The sequence below is a fragment of the Podarcis liolepis genome (genome assembly GCF_965112155.1).
Source record: "Podarcis liolepis genome assembly, chromosome: 1".
Taxonomy (NCBI): domain Eukaryota; kingdom Metazoa; phylum Chordata; class Lepidosauria; order Squamata; family Lacertidae; genus Podarcis; species Podarcis liolepis.
The window spans coordinates 32,793,979-32,807,751 of NC_139554.1; the positions used below are offsets into that span (position 1 = coordinate 32,793,979).

At 38.4% G+C, this 13,773-nt stretch overlaps 1 protein-coding gene across 1 annotated transcript in view; it reads right to left on the reverse strand.

Moving 5' to 3' along the window:
* The window catches only part of TTC6 (tetratricopeptide repeat domain 6), a 64,525-nt gene that overhangs the window by 16,217 nt on the left and 34,535 nt on the right, over positions 1-13,773 (reverse strand). Inside the window, exons 16-25 of the mRNA XM_083505614.1 lie at positions 12,544-12,673; positions 12,065-12,240; positions 11,005-11,141; positions 9,393-9,562; positions 7,539-7,659; positions 6,266-6,416; positions 5,580-5,662; positions 3,457-3,533; positions 2,628-2,788; positions 1,097-1,237 (exon numbers count right to left, since the gene is read on the reverse strand). Of these exons, the coding sequence (XP_083361740.1) occupies positions 1,097-1,237; positions 2,628-2,788; positions 3,457-3,533; positions 5,580-5,662; positions 6,266-6,416; positions 7,539-7,659; positions 9,393-9,562; positions 11,005-11,141; positions 12,065-12,240; positions 12,544-12,673 (1,347 nt within the window). The remainder of the gene's footprint in view (positions 1-1,096; positions 1,238-2,627; positions 2,789-3,456; positions 3,534-5,579; positions 5,663-6,265; positions 6,417-7,538; positions 7,660-9,392; positions 9,563-11,004; positions 11,142-12,064; positions 12,241-12,543; positions 12,674-13,773) is intronic.

Here is a 13,773-nt window from a genome sequence, read left to right on the forward strand (position 1 = left end):
AGCTTGTGACACTGGAACAGCCAAGGGAAGATTCCACTTGCCACAAAGATTAGACACACAAAACTAGCTACAGAGACAGAAAAATACAGAGAAATAATTGAGAGAATGAATAAAAGGATCCTGAGCACACAGAGCAGAAAACAGAGAAAAGTACAAACCTGAATAACAAAGAAATGCAGAAAGAATTGCTAAGCTATTGCCAGAAACAAAAGGCAGGAACTTCACTGGGGTATCTTCTGGGAACAGGCTGCTTAGAAGTTCCTGAGACACAACTGCATTCCTGTCTTCAAGCATTAGAAGTTCAAGCGTGCCAGCATGGGAGAAGAACAGTGGCAAATTGATAATCCTGTAATCCTAAACATTTGTTGCTTTACCAGATGATGTACTATTGTTATTAATTTATTTATTATAAAAATGAATCCCCTACCTATACACATACCAAGCTGATAATAGCTAAAAACATTATTGCAATAGAAGTATAATTGCAACCCATCAATAGCTTGGCTGGTTGATTAAATATATTCCAGGAATTCAACATGGCGCTAAGGAAAATTATCTTCCCTCTCCTACCCTCACACATTGTTCTGGGAGATCTGCTGACCCTCCAAAACAGATCTGAGGGAGGTGCACAGGGGAGAGAGGAAGGAAAGCCCTGTTGTGCCAAAGGGAGTCCTTGCATTGGCTTCTCCTCGCAGAACGGGGTAGCTAAATCTTGCCCTTAGTCTCTGTGCCTAGGGTGACACTATCCTAAGAGGTGTGACAGAAGTGCTACTGCCCAATTGGAATAGCCCTGAGGTACCAGCAGGAGTCTGAACAAACTGCGGGAGGCGGTGAAAGACAGGAGTGCCTGGCGTGCTCTGCTCCATGGGGTCACAAAGCATCGGACACGACTAAACAACTGAACAACAACAATCCCCTTCCCTTCAAATTACTTTGTCTGACATGCCTAAGCAAAATTTAACACAGTTTTGGACTTTCAACAAACCATTGAAGAGTATCCCAACGCTCAAGTCTTTAACTCATTTCAACTCCACAATCAAAACTTTTGTGTACAATGTTTAAAACCAAAATGCCATAACACTTAAGAAATATGTACCTCTAATAAGGAGACTTGCTCCATATAGCACTGTCCCATAAAAAAATATATTTCTGCAGCTTCAAATGTACTAGGTGTAGATCTTGTAGCGGCAGTATCCATCAGCCGCTTCAATGCTTGTTTAAAACTGGCTACAGCATCCTGTAATAAAAAGTAAGTGTAAAATATAGTTAACTGATGTTTGCAATCCCAGTCTTGAGAGTGATCGTGCTGCTCAGTTTGCTCAATGGTGAATCAGTCACCCTTTTGAATAACAAAGTGGCCTCCATCTTTCTTTCACCGCAGATATATTTACTTCGTTTTTTTTAAAAAAACAAAGTAAATACCCAACCCTATAGATTCTACACATATGTTTACAATTCTATGCACACTTACTTGGGAGTAAGTTCTATTGAAATCAATAGTTACTTCTGAGTAGACATGCATAGGTTTGCTACATTCTTACATACTGTACGTACTGCGGCAAAGAAGACCATGTAATACAGCTCTTTTTTTTGGCACCAGGGAAAGAGGATCTAAGGTTATCCCAGTAATGAAAGCTGGACAGAAATACAAACTTAATGAGTTGAATACATAGCCAGAAAGACTGATTTAGTTGCAGCCAATTGACATGTGTCATGGACTAGGCTGTCCAGTTAAAAGAAACAATCCATTTTTACTTCTGCACAGCAAGTAATGATCTAAAACTTGGCCTGCTTTCATCTGGCACCTTGAATCCAAAGAGTAATTGCCATTATTTTTCTACATATTTATCAAGTAGGCCCTGGTAAATGTAATCTTCCCAAGTACTGGTGACACCTGAAGTAGCACATGGGAAGATTCCACTTTTGAGGGTTTACTTTGGCTTCACAGAACACCAGATATCAGAGAAGCATGGCTTGCTGCCATGGCCAGAGTTAGAGAGGTATCATTAACCTCCAAATAGGGTGGAAGGGACGCAGGTGGTGCTGTGGGTTAAACCACAGAGCCTAGGGCTTGCCGATCAGAAGGTAAACAGCGTTTCTGTGCGCTGCTCTGGTTTGCCAGAAGCGGCTTAGTCATGCTGGCCACATGACCCGGAAGCTGTCTGCGGACAAACACCGGCTCCCTCGGCCAGTAAAGCGAGATGAGCGCCGCAACCCCAGAGTCATCCGTGACTGGACCTAACGGTCAGGGGTCCCTTTACCTTTACCTTTAGGGTGGAAGAGGGTATGGGGAAGGCTAGGGGAGATGAGGATAAAAAGGAGAAATTTTCTCTAGTTCAGATTAAAGTCCAAGACAGATAAAAATATAGGGATCATACACAGAGGCCAGTGAGATTAAATGAGCTCTTGACAAATTAACTATTGAGTGGCAAAGACAGCAGAAAAGAATGGACAACCAGCAGGATGCTGTGTCCCAGCAGAAAACAGCAAGGAGGAATAGAGATTTAATAAGAAATGAAATAGTCACCAGAACCCATGCAGAATTCTATCAGCCTCACATATTTTCCCTATAGCTTTCAAAAATAGTTCCCTTCAAAACCGCAGAAATACAAGAGCATATCTTTAACCTTATATTTTTTGGCTTTCATTTGGATTTTTCCAAGTAGAACAAACATGGCACAATCAGGTTGGTTTTCGGAGGCTGCAAGTGCACACACAATGGCCTTGTTGTGATTCTGACAAAATGATTGAACAAGTGCTTCTTGAACAAGCGAACATTCAAGGGGTCCTGTAAAATATTGAAGGACAACTTCATTCTGGGCCAACCTATTTATTATTGTGCATTTCAATGTATAAATACAGATATCATAAGAGACAGGCAAGCTTCATAGCCAATGTTAATATAAATGTTCAGAATGCCAAAGACTCGTATTAAACTTCTGTTAAAGCACTCGGCATTCAGAGAATACCAGAGTGATGTACAGAAACCAAATATAAAGCATAATACAGCAGTGGTTCCCAATTAGCTTATTACTAGTTCTGCATGCTCAACGAGACTTGGGGCTTATATTTCTTAGACAGCCATCATACCATTTTATGCCAACAGGGCTTCGCAGCTACTTAATTTTCAATTTTTATTTAGCTAGCCACCTTAACAATTATCTGTATTTTTGTCGTTTTAATGGTGCATTCATTGTGTTTTAACATTGTGCACCGTCCTGATATTTTGTGATATGGTGGTATAAAACTACTTTTATTTTTAAAAATAAAAAATGTCAAACCATTTTGAACTTGAGGGGACTCCCCCCCCAACCAAAAAAACACAACTGTGATAGGGTATGAGGGTTTGCTGTTCAAGAAAAGTTCCAGGTGCTCCTGGGCATGCTTCAAGTAATCCTTTGGACCTGGGCCATAGCTTCACAGTGCACAGAAAGGTAAAACATAAACAGACAGTACCTTGACCCATTTCTGCAACTTGGTGTATGCAGAAACTTGCAAGATCATAATTCTGCATCTCTAGTAGATACTGTCCTCTGTAAATGAAGTATTTTAACATACATTAATTGCTTGGAATTTCTATGGAACCATTTATTTGTTTTCAAATAGCAATAGAATAACAACAAAGATTTAAATATTTGAGTAAATAAAATTACAGAATATTATCAACTCTTCATTGGCTATACATTCAGCAACCTTTTTTTAAAAAAAATATTTATACTTTTCAGATATATACAATTCATTTCGACATTTTAAAACTTGACTTCCTTCCTCCTTTTTGTGTGGTTCCTTAAATTTATTTTTACTATCTTCTGCATATCCAAATTAACTTAACGTGCTCATTTATTTATCTTCGTTACATATATACTCTTATATAGCTTCAGGTTATTACAATAATCCTGCCAGTGTTTTTATCTGTTTACAATTTACGTGTAAATATTCAATAAACCATTTCCATTCTTTTATAAAAAGTTTTTTATATTGAGTTCTTATTCTTACAATAAGTTTTGACATTTCTGCATATTCCATAAGTTTTTGTATCCATTCTTCCTTTGCTGGGACTTCTTTTTCCCATTTTTGGGCAAGTAACATTCTTGCCACTGTAGTCGCGTACAAAAATAAATTTCTATACAATTTAGGTAGTTCTATCCCTATGAATCCCAGAAGAAAGGCTTCTGGGTTTTTTCACAAACGTTATTTTAAACATCCTTTTCATTTCATTATATATCATTTCCCAGTAAGCCTTAACCTTACTACAAGACCACCACATATTAAAAAAAGAACACCATTCAGCAACCTTTGCATCATCCCTAATAAAATACCTAAAATATATCTACTAGGAATAAAATGTGCTAATTCACAATATTTATACCCACTCTCTATCTTTATTGACCCTCAGGGCAAGTTACATAAATAAAATAAATATTAAAATATCCAAAAGAAGCAGATGAAAGTACAAATCAATGGACCAAACATATGTAACATAACAGCCTGGAAAAATAGCTCTTGAGCTGATACTAGAAGTAAAATATTCCATCAGATTCTGACAATCCCGCTAATTTGTTTTTAATTTAGGCAAATTTCATTTAGTCAAATAACGCCCTAAGAAATTCTATTTATTTATTTATTCAGTTATGCACTGAAGAATCTCAACTATTAAGCCCACTTTAATTAGAGTAGCATTCTTGATGAAAGAATAATATTCATCCAGCACTAAAAGACCTAAAAACTAAATTTAAAAGGATACAAACTACTTTGGCAGACCACACATCTGAAATCATAGTGAGGACCTATGAAGCAGCTGAGTTGTATGCTGCCTTCAAATATGAGTCAATGAAGCCTGAACTTCAGGGCTAATGGAGGGAAGTTGAGTTCAGTCCTCCATCTCCTTCAGAGCTGAAGCCATTGCAGAAGGTTTTGTGGTGTCCTCAAAATGTTACAGGCCTACAACTCCATGCTGGCTAGGGTTCATAGGGGTTGGGCTCCAACAGCATCTGGAGGGCAACACAGTGCCTACCAGGCCAGTTAAGGGTTAGCACCTGCACTCTGCTATCAATGTTATTTCTTAGCAACATGAAGGCAGCACAGTATATATGTGCAACCCTCAACCCACATCAGTGTAATTTATGTGATTCTTCAACAAAGGTTGATATTCACCTAGTATACCAAGCCACCACCAGTAACCTTCAGTGTCCCTAAACAGACACCAAGAGTCAAACTAGACATGGCATTAATGTATAAATGCATTTATACATGTATGAATACACATTTATTCATTCATTCATTTATACATACATACATACATACATACATACATGGTATCCCAACCACATTCCTGGTAATGACCCAGACTAGTTCACTCAAGGAAGGAAACAGCAAGTTTGGGAGGTAATTTTTCCCAGAGTGTGGTGTTGGGGGAAATGATTAAGAATACTCCCTCAAAACTGTTTTTTTAAGTTTAAAAAAGAAACATTAAATGTACTAGCACATTTAACATCACGTCAAAGGCTTACATGATACATACAGTGATAATACAGGTGGACAATAAAAGTAGGAAAGAAAGAAACTGATAACAATCTTACCTTGTTAAGCATAAGTGGGGTGAGTTGGGCTGGAGATGAATGGCTCTGTTTATATCTTTAATTGCACTCTTTAGATCATGAACCTGTTATTTTAAAACAGACAAACATCCATTATTCTTTGTCTCAGGATACCACCATCTCATTCAATGTGTTCTCCTATACAAGGACCACCTCCTCCTTTTTAAAACATTTTTAATCCATATCTTTTAACAGTAAATAAACTTCAATTGATTGTTAAGAAACTTCCACAGCTTTCATTTCTGCCTTGACCAGAAGGAAGGGCCATAATCCATCATACCGTCCCTGCTAGCCGAAGGAAATCCTTTTATGTAAATAATAGGGCATGTCCAGATTTCCAAATCCAAATTTATATGGGGAATTTTTTAAAAAAATTAAGCAAGTGGGAAGTTTTAACTAGCGCATGTATCAAGGAAAAAACAAAGCCAGAATGTTCAACACCGTAGACCCTAAATACTCTTCATTAGTTTTTAGAACTAAATTAAGCCTTCAGAGAGATGGTTCTGACTAAGAAAACACCAGGACTTCTGTTGTTTGCACTGAGAAAGTCTTTGCATTTCTTGCACATTGTCCCAGTATTGTTTTATATGCAAGCCTTAAAGCAGCTAGTTACCTATTGAGCACCTATCACACAAATTCTACAGCATAGGTAAAGAATAGATAGATACCCTTTGATATGCCTGGGCTCTGCACATGTATGGTCTAATATCTAATGGATCCAGCTGAATGGCTTGAGTGAACTGTCGAATAGATTCAAAATAACGGTCCATATATAACATCAAAATCAGTCCAATATTTATGTAAGCTACGGAAAGGCTCCTGAAAATAGAGACAGAATGCTATGAGCGTTACATTTTTCAACATGTTTGTACATTATGCTACACTGAATTTCATATTATTTGTTGAATTAAAGCCAGTCTGCTTTCCAGTAAGAAAAACATGTTTCCATCCTAGACCTGTACACGCTACATATCAAAAGCAAGAGTAATGTTTTGAGTTCCCTCCTGCTATCTCCATGCTGCTTCTTATAGTGAGGGCAGAAGCACAGCAGAGTGTCATGGAGAGGAATACACATTTCTTTTCCACAGCATGGCATTCCTACAACCTGCTTTGTAGGCAACCTGGGCACTAAGAGCGTAATTTACCTCAGCACAACAGAACTTCTGCTTTCTGGCCGTCCACAAAGTGGGATTTATCAGTGACCTACACTGACTTGTTAGCTAAACAATTAATTAAACAATTAATGAAAATAATGTGCCATTCTGATACAGATGCCACATTAGCATCAGAATCTATATTAGATTCATTCCCAAGCTCTACTAGTTATGTTTCCTTGGGGAAAGGTGGGGAGCAAGGAATACAAGGTATCAGAAGTGTAGCTTCTTGGGTAATACAGCCAAGCAATAGGAGACTACCTGGTCTGAGTAGTTTGATGGTTAATACCTTCCCCCTTCAGCAAAATGGTTCCATTATCCCTTAAGGTGGTGATAGTGGAGCTGTTGTTTTTTAAAACATTAATTGGATCTGACTAATTTGGGAAGCAGGTATGTATTACTCTATACTCAAACAATATAAAAGTTAGAACCTGTATAGTGTATTTTGCTTATGATGGCCCTCTCTGTAGGTCAGGAACTGGCATTTCTGCACCTCCATATGCAGGGCACTGATTCGTATGTCATGCCAAGCTAACACATGGTTTACTGCAAATACATAAATACACAGGCTCTAAAAAATTAAAATGGCCCCCAGAGGGTTAGCTTTAGGTCAGTGTGGCCCTTGACCTGAAAAACATTAGCTGGTTTTAATGTGTTTTGTCAATTGATTTTATTTGATCAGCAGGCTTGAATGCCATAATAATAATAATAATAATACAGCAAGCAACAAACATATAGATAGATAGATAGATAGATAGATAGATAGATAGATAGATAGATAGCATACCTGTCCAAGGAGAGTGCACTTTCAAAATCACAGATTGCCAGTAACCACTGTTTCAGTTCTGAATACAAGATCCCACGGTGAAGAAAAGCAGCAAGATTCTCAAACTTGTGATTGAGAAGAACTGGGGAGGGATGGGGAAATATATATAGTTGTTTCTATATGCCCTTCATGAAATATAGCCTTTGAAATAATTATATATTATCTCAGTGTGCACTATGACCTTCATCCTTTATTTAATTCCTTTCCATTCTGGTTGCTCTTCACTGCTCTGGCACAAATCACACCCTCCTTATAGAACTGCAGGGCTTGTTTTAAAATATCACCGAACGTGCATGACTGCACCTCTATGGTTGCTTCAAAGGATTTAATGACCTTGAAATATCTATGGGAGCTTGTGAAAAAGTTGTATGGTTGTATCAGATCACCAAGCAACTCTTGCAACCCCTTTCCAAAGAAATGGAGGTGTTCACTGTGAATAGGAGCGAACTTTTTTTCAAGGAGAGAAGATACTCTATTAATGGAGGGATAGGAGAAAGGCGTTCTGATCATAAAGGAGGGGGGCAGGACAATGGGAACATTGAAAAATTTGCCCAAACAAATACGAGAGCCAGTCATTGGCTACAGCCTACTTCCTGGGCTAAATATTATTATTTATTAAATTTGTATACCACCCTTTGTCCAAAGATGCCAGGGCGGGTCACAACAGAAAAATAAAAGATACCAAATACATAATAAAACAAAAACAAACCAATAACCCCTCACCTACAAAAACATTTAAAAAGCCACAGAATGTTAATCAGTTGAAGAGAAACGTTTTTGCCTGGCGCCTAAAGATATGCAATGAAGGCGCCAGGTAAGCCTCCCTGGGGAGAGCATTCCACAAGCACCGCAGAAAGGGCCTGTTCTCATGTTGCCACCCTTCAGACTGCTTGTGGAAGAGACACATGAAGAAGGGCCTCAGATGATGATGTCAGTTTCATTTTACATATCTATATATAGATACACATAAAAATATAGGTACAGTGGTACCTTGGTTCTCAAACGCCTTAGTACTCAAACAACTTGGAACCCAAGCACTGCAAACATGGAAGTAAGCGTTCCGGTTTGCAAACTTTTTCCGGAAGCCAAACGGGCTCCAATTTGAGTGCCACACTTCTGTTTTGAGTGTTACGCTGAGGTCTGTCAGTTTTTGCTATTTATTTTGCATTTTTGTGGCTTTTTGTTTTCTTTTTGTGACTGTGTGGAGCCCAGTTGAGCTACTGATTGATTGTGTGACTGCATTACATTGTTTATTGCTTTCATTTTATGGATCAGTGGTCTCGTTAGATAGTAACATTCATGTTAAAGTGCTGTTTTAGGGGTTGTTTTTAAAAGTCTGGAACGGATTAATCCATTTTGCATTACTTTCTATGGGAAAGCGCGCCTTGGTTTGGGAATGCTTTGGTTTTGGAATGGACTTCCAGAACGAATTAAGTTTGAGAACCAAGTTACCACTCACTGTATACATATACATATACATATACATATACATATACATATACATATACATATACATATACATATACATATACATATGCTGGAAGGACTTTCCAGTGTTTAAAGGAAACATCCTCAACATATAGATGTAAAATTTGTAAATACTTTTAATTCTATTAATGTTTAATTTAAAAAAATAAAATTCTATGTTTTTAGCAAGTCTTATTTTTAGCTGTTAGCCACCTTGGGTCCCATTAGGAAGAAAGGCAGGAGATATAGATATTTGATATACTTAAAAAGAAAAATGTATAAATTCACACTTTGAACTTAAAAAACAACAACACCCTGCATCTATCATAAAAACAGTGTATACTATACCAGAAACACTCAAGTCCTGCAGGGCTTGTTTTGGATCCAGCGTTCGCAAAAGACAACCTCTGTGGTAGTATGCAATCCAATCATTAGGATTCAAGTGAATCGCAACAGCGAAATCTTCAGCTGCATTTTTATACTGCTCTAGTTTAATATATATTCTCCCTCGATAGGTTCTAGAAATCAAACCAATATTTTCCTCATCATAGTAGATTTACAATATTCTGCATTTATATAAATTCTGTCTGAATGCAAAACTTAGAATAGAATCATAGAATCATAGAGTTGGAATAGACCACAAGGGCCATCAAGTCCAACCCCCTGCCAAGCAGGAAACACCATCAGAGCACTCCTGACATATGGTTGTCAAGCCTCTGCTTAAAGACCTCCAAAGTAGGAGACTCCACCACACTCCTTGGCAGCAAATTCCACTGTCAAACAGCTCTTACTGTCAGGAAGTTCTTCCTAATGTTTAGGTGGAATCTTCTTTCTTGTAGTTTGGATCCACTGCTCCATGTCCGCTTCTCTGGAGCAGCAGAAAACAACCTTTCTCCCTCCTCTATGTGACATCCTTTTATATATTTGAACATGGCCATCATATCACCCCTTAACCTCCTCTTCTCCAGGCTAAACATGCCCAGCTCCCTTAGCCGTTCCTCATAAGGCATCGTTTCCAGGCCTTTGACCATTTTGGTTGCCCTCCTCTGGACACGTTCCAGTTTGTCAGTGTCCTTGAACTGTGGTGCCCAGAACTGGACACAGTACTCCAGGTGAGGTCTGACCAGAGCAGAATACAGTGGCACTATTACTTCCCTTGATCTAGATGCTATACTCCTATTGATGCAGCCCAGAATTGCATTGGCATTTTTAGCTGCCGCGTCACACTGTTGGCTCATGTCAAGTTTGTGGTCAACCAAGACTCCTAGATCCTTTTCACATGTACTGCTCTCAAGCCAGGTGAGCAGTTGTCCCAGTGTGTTTAATTTGATTTAAGCAAGTCAAGGCTGTGATCCTAAGTATGCTTACATGGAAGTACCATAAGTTCCATTCATAACAGTGGGAATTGCCTAAAAGTAACTGTGCTTAGAACTGAAATGCAAGAGGCGAGGAAAGCTAATGGGCAGCTTAAAAAACATAAACATCGAATTTGACAAAGCATATTGATCAGGCTCTCAAAACAAAAAGTGTACGTATTGTGTTAACAATGCTATATAAATTAACATATTCCATAGACTACAACCCTGAACCTTACAAACATTCTGATGCAAAAAAGAGTTAAATGAAGGTTCAAGAGGCATATATACCAATAGCAGAGATAGCTCTGCACAACACAATTGACCCACCACCACAGACAGATTTCATAAGACATTGGCACTCCTTGTCTCATCAGATCCAGTCTCAGTCTCTCTCTCTCTCCAGCAGATAGACACAAGTAACACAATCACTCATCACTCTTATATATTTATACCCAGAAAGTAGGGCACAGATACTTTCACTCAATGTACAAGAGGTCACAGGCAGACACTGAATGCAGGGCATAATCATTTTCTCAGACACTGTTATAAGGGATTTAGAAGTCAACTATAATTGCTTAAATTCATATATAATTTGCAGTTACCTTGCCTCTGAAATGCTTGGGTCCTGTTTAATCACATTTGTAAAATCATTAATAGCTATATTCCATATAGATTTATTAAAGTAATGTATTCCATGCTTCATAAGTGCATCAGTTCTTTTGGGATTATAGAAAAGGCACTAGATTGAAATAAAATACATGCAATTGTTACCCTTGCTTTTGTATTCATAACGTCACACCAAGGCAATCATTCAATCAACACAAGCATGTCTTCTTGCCAGATGAAATTATCTCCCCTCTCATCTTTCTGTGTGCTCTTCTAGGTGTTCTCCTGACCCCCCCCCCCCAGAGCTGATTTGGGTGGGCAGGGGAGATGAGGAAAGTCCCATTGCGCTGGTACAGTAAGTGACTTCTGGAGGGATGGCGTTTTTGGTGCTGGCACCCTGGTTATGGAATGCCTTCTCAACAGAGTTGGTACTTTTCATTTTTCAGTCTTTTCAATCCATATTTTGTCAATTGTGATTTATCTCTTTTTTATTATTGGATTGTGTCTAATAAAGTTCTACTCAGAGTAGTTCAACTGAAATTAATGGACCTAAATTAGCCATGTCCATTCATATCGACGAGTTTACTCAAAGCAGAACATCAGACACAAGCCTTAGTCTTATAAATTGCATTGCTCACTCCACACAAGTACATCCCATCAGTACAAGGATTTACACTTGTACAACAGAACTTCTCTCTCTCTCTCTCTGCTCACTAGCGTCCTCCCCTAATCTGTGCAAGAGAGTTGGGGGAACATTTATGACAGATTTAGGGTAACATGGCAGGAAGAATATGGGGAAGTCCCATTGTGCAAATGCAAATCCTTGAACTGATGGGATGCATTAGTTGGAAATTGCCCAAAATTGATTGGTGGGTGGTATACCAAAGTAACTAAACAAATAACTAGGCAAACTCAATAGTGCTTCAATAGTGTTGTGTGACCACCATTTTAAGAACCTTTGCAAAGAATCCTTTGTGATCACAGAAGTAATTGTACAGGTTTTTTTATTCTGGCCCAAATATATTGTAAAACTATATACAGTATAGCAATACTTACTTTAGCATAATCTTCTATCGCCAGTATTATATCACCATCCTCTTCATGGGCCTCAGCTCTTTTGTAATATATTTCATCATCTGTAGGTCTGCATTTCAGGGCAAGACTGTAGTTGATAATTGCTAATGAATTATCTCCCTGATTTTTGTATATTTCAGCTCTTGACAGATATGCATCTGCATAATCAAAATACTTTAAAATTAGTCTCTTTCAGGTGCCCAATATCATTGATATGCATGTTTAATTTTTTTAACTAAAATTAATTGCAACTGTAATAAAAATTTGCAAACAAAATCGTGTGATTCAAATCTGCAAATGTATTGGAAGTAATTTTCCAACCTTTGTCTAGACCTATGGATATTTGGCAGAAGTGTTGCATAATAATAAAACTTCTGTACATACTGATTTGATATGAGGGACACATAATCAGGAGCTTCTCAGAACAAAATTGTACATCATGGGGTTTCAAAGTTACTTGCCTGCATTGTTTTTGTTGCACTTAATTATAAAACTCAGGTCTTCTAGTGCTGGAAGCATTTTGTTCTGGTAAATGAAAATTAAATGTCTATGCCAATAGGCATTAACCAGCATTGGTTCTAAACTTATTGCCTGTGAAAGTAATGAGATAAATTGGTTATTAGTTAGCTAAAAATTCCAGTGTATCATAAGGCACATCTTAAGTTACACCTCTGGGAACATCACTTGGGATCTAAGAAAAAACAACATGGTGAGATCTAAGTTTTGGTTAGGCTCCATACAATCTGGTTCCAGGACCAAGTGGAGCTAGCTTCTGGGTCAAAAGCAGATATATCATCTAAAAAGGGCAAGGGCTGAGTTCCAACCAGGAAACAAGGACCAGAGGGACCAGACACTGGTACATTATCAAAAGAACACAAGTCAAGTCGCAGGATAACATCAGAGCATCTGTGGAGAGGGCAGTCAGAAGCATATCTGCAGTCAAAGCCATACAGCTCTTATATTTAAGGAAGTCATCAGGGGAAGGAAACGGGCACATAGGTAATATGCTCACACTGCAGACCAGTTGCTCTGAGGTTAGGATTTATAGGACCTAGTGGACACAGAATAAACTGACTGAATGATCTGGCAGGTAGGAACAGAGTACCATATTTTTTGGTCTATAAGACTCACTTTTTCCCTCCCCAAAAGTAAGGGGAAATGTGTGTGCGTCTTATGGAGCGAATGCAGGCTGCGCAGCTATCCCAGAAGCCAGAACAGCAAGAGGGATTGCTGTTCTCACTGCGCAGCGATCCCTCTTGCTGTTCTGGCTTCTGAGATTCAGAATTTTTTTTCCTTGTTTTCCTCCTCCAAAAACTAGATGCGTCTTGTGGTCTGGTGCATCTTATAGAGCGAAAAATACGGTAGTTGCCTGAGCATGACTGCCAGGAATCCTGGCCTGAGACCTCCTTTAGTGCCCTACAATTAGTTGTTGCAAAACATTTATGCACTGAAGCTCCTTGCATACTTAAAAATTAAATAAATGTACCATTTTTAGCTTATATTGTTGCTCTCATATTAACAAATTGCATTTTGAAATTGTTGGCTACAGAAAGTAGTTAAACTCAACCCAAAGTGAATATAAACTGGTCACTGTAGGCTGCAAGTACCTATACTGAATATCTAGTTTCAATATGTTCTTCTGGACCCCAATATAAAACAGTCATATAAGGAAGATCTATGGTCTGTCTAGC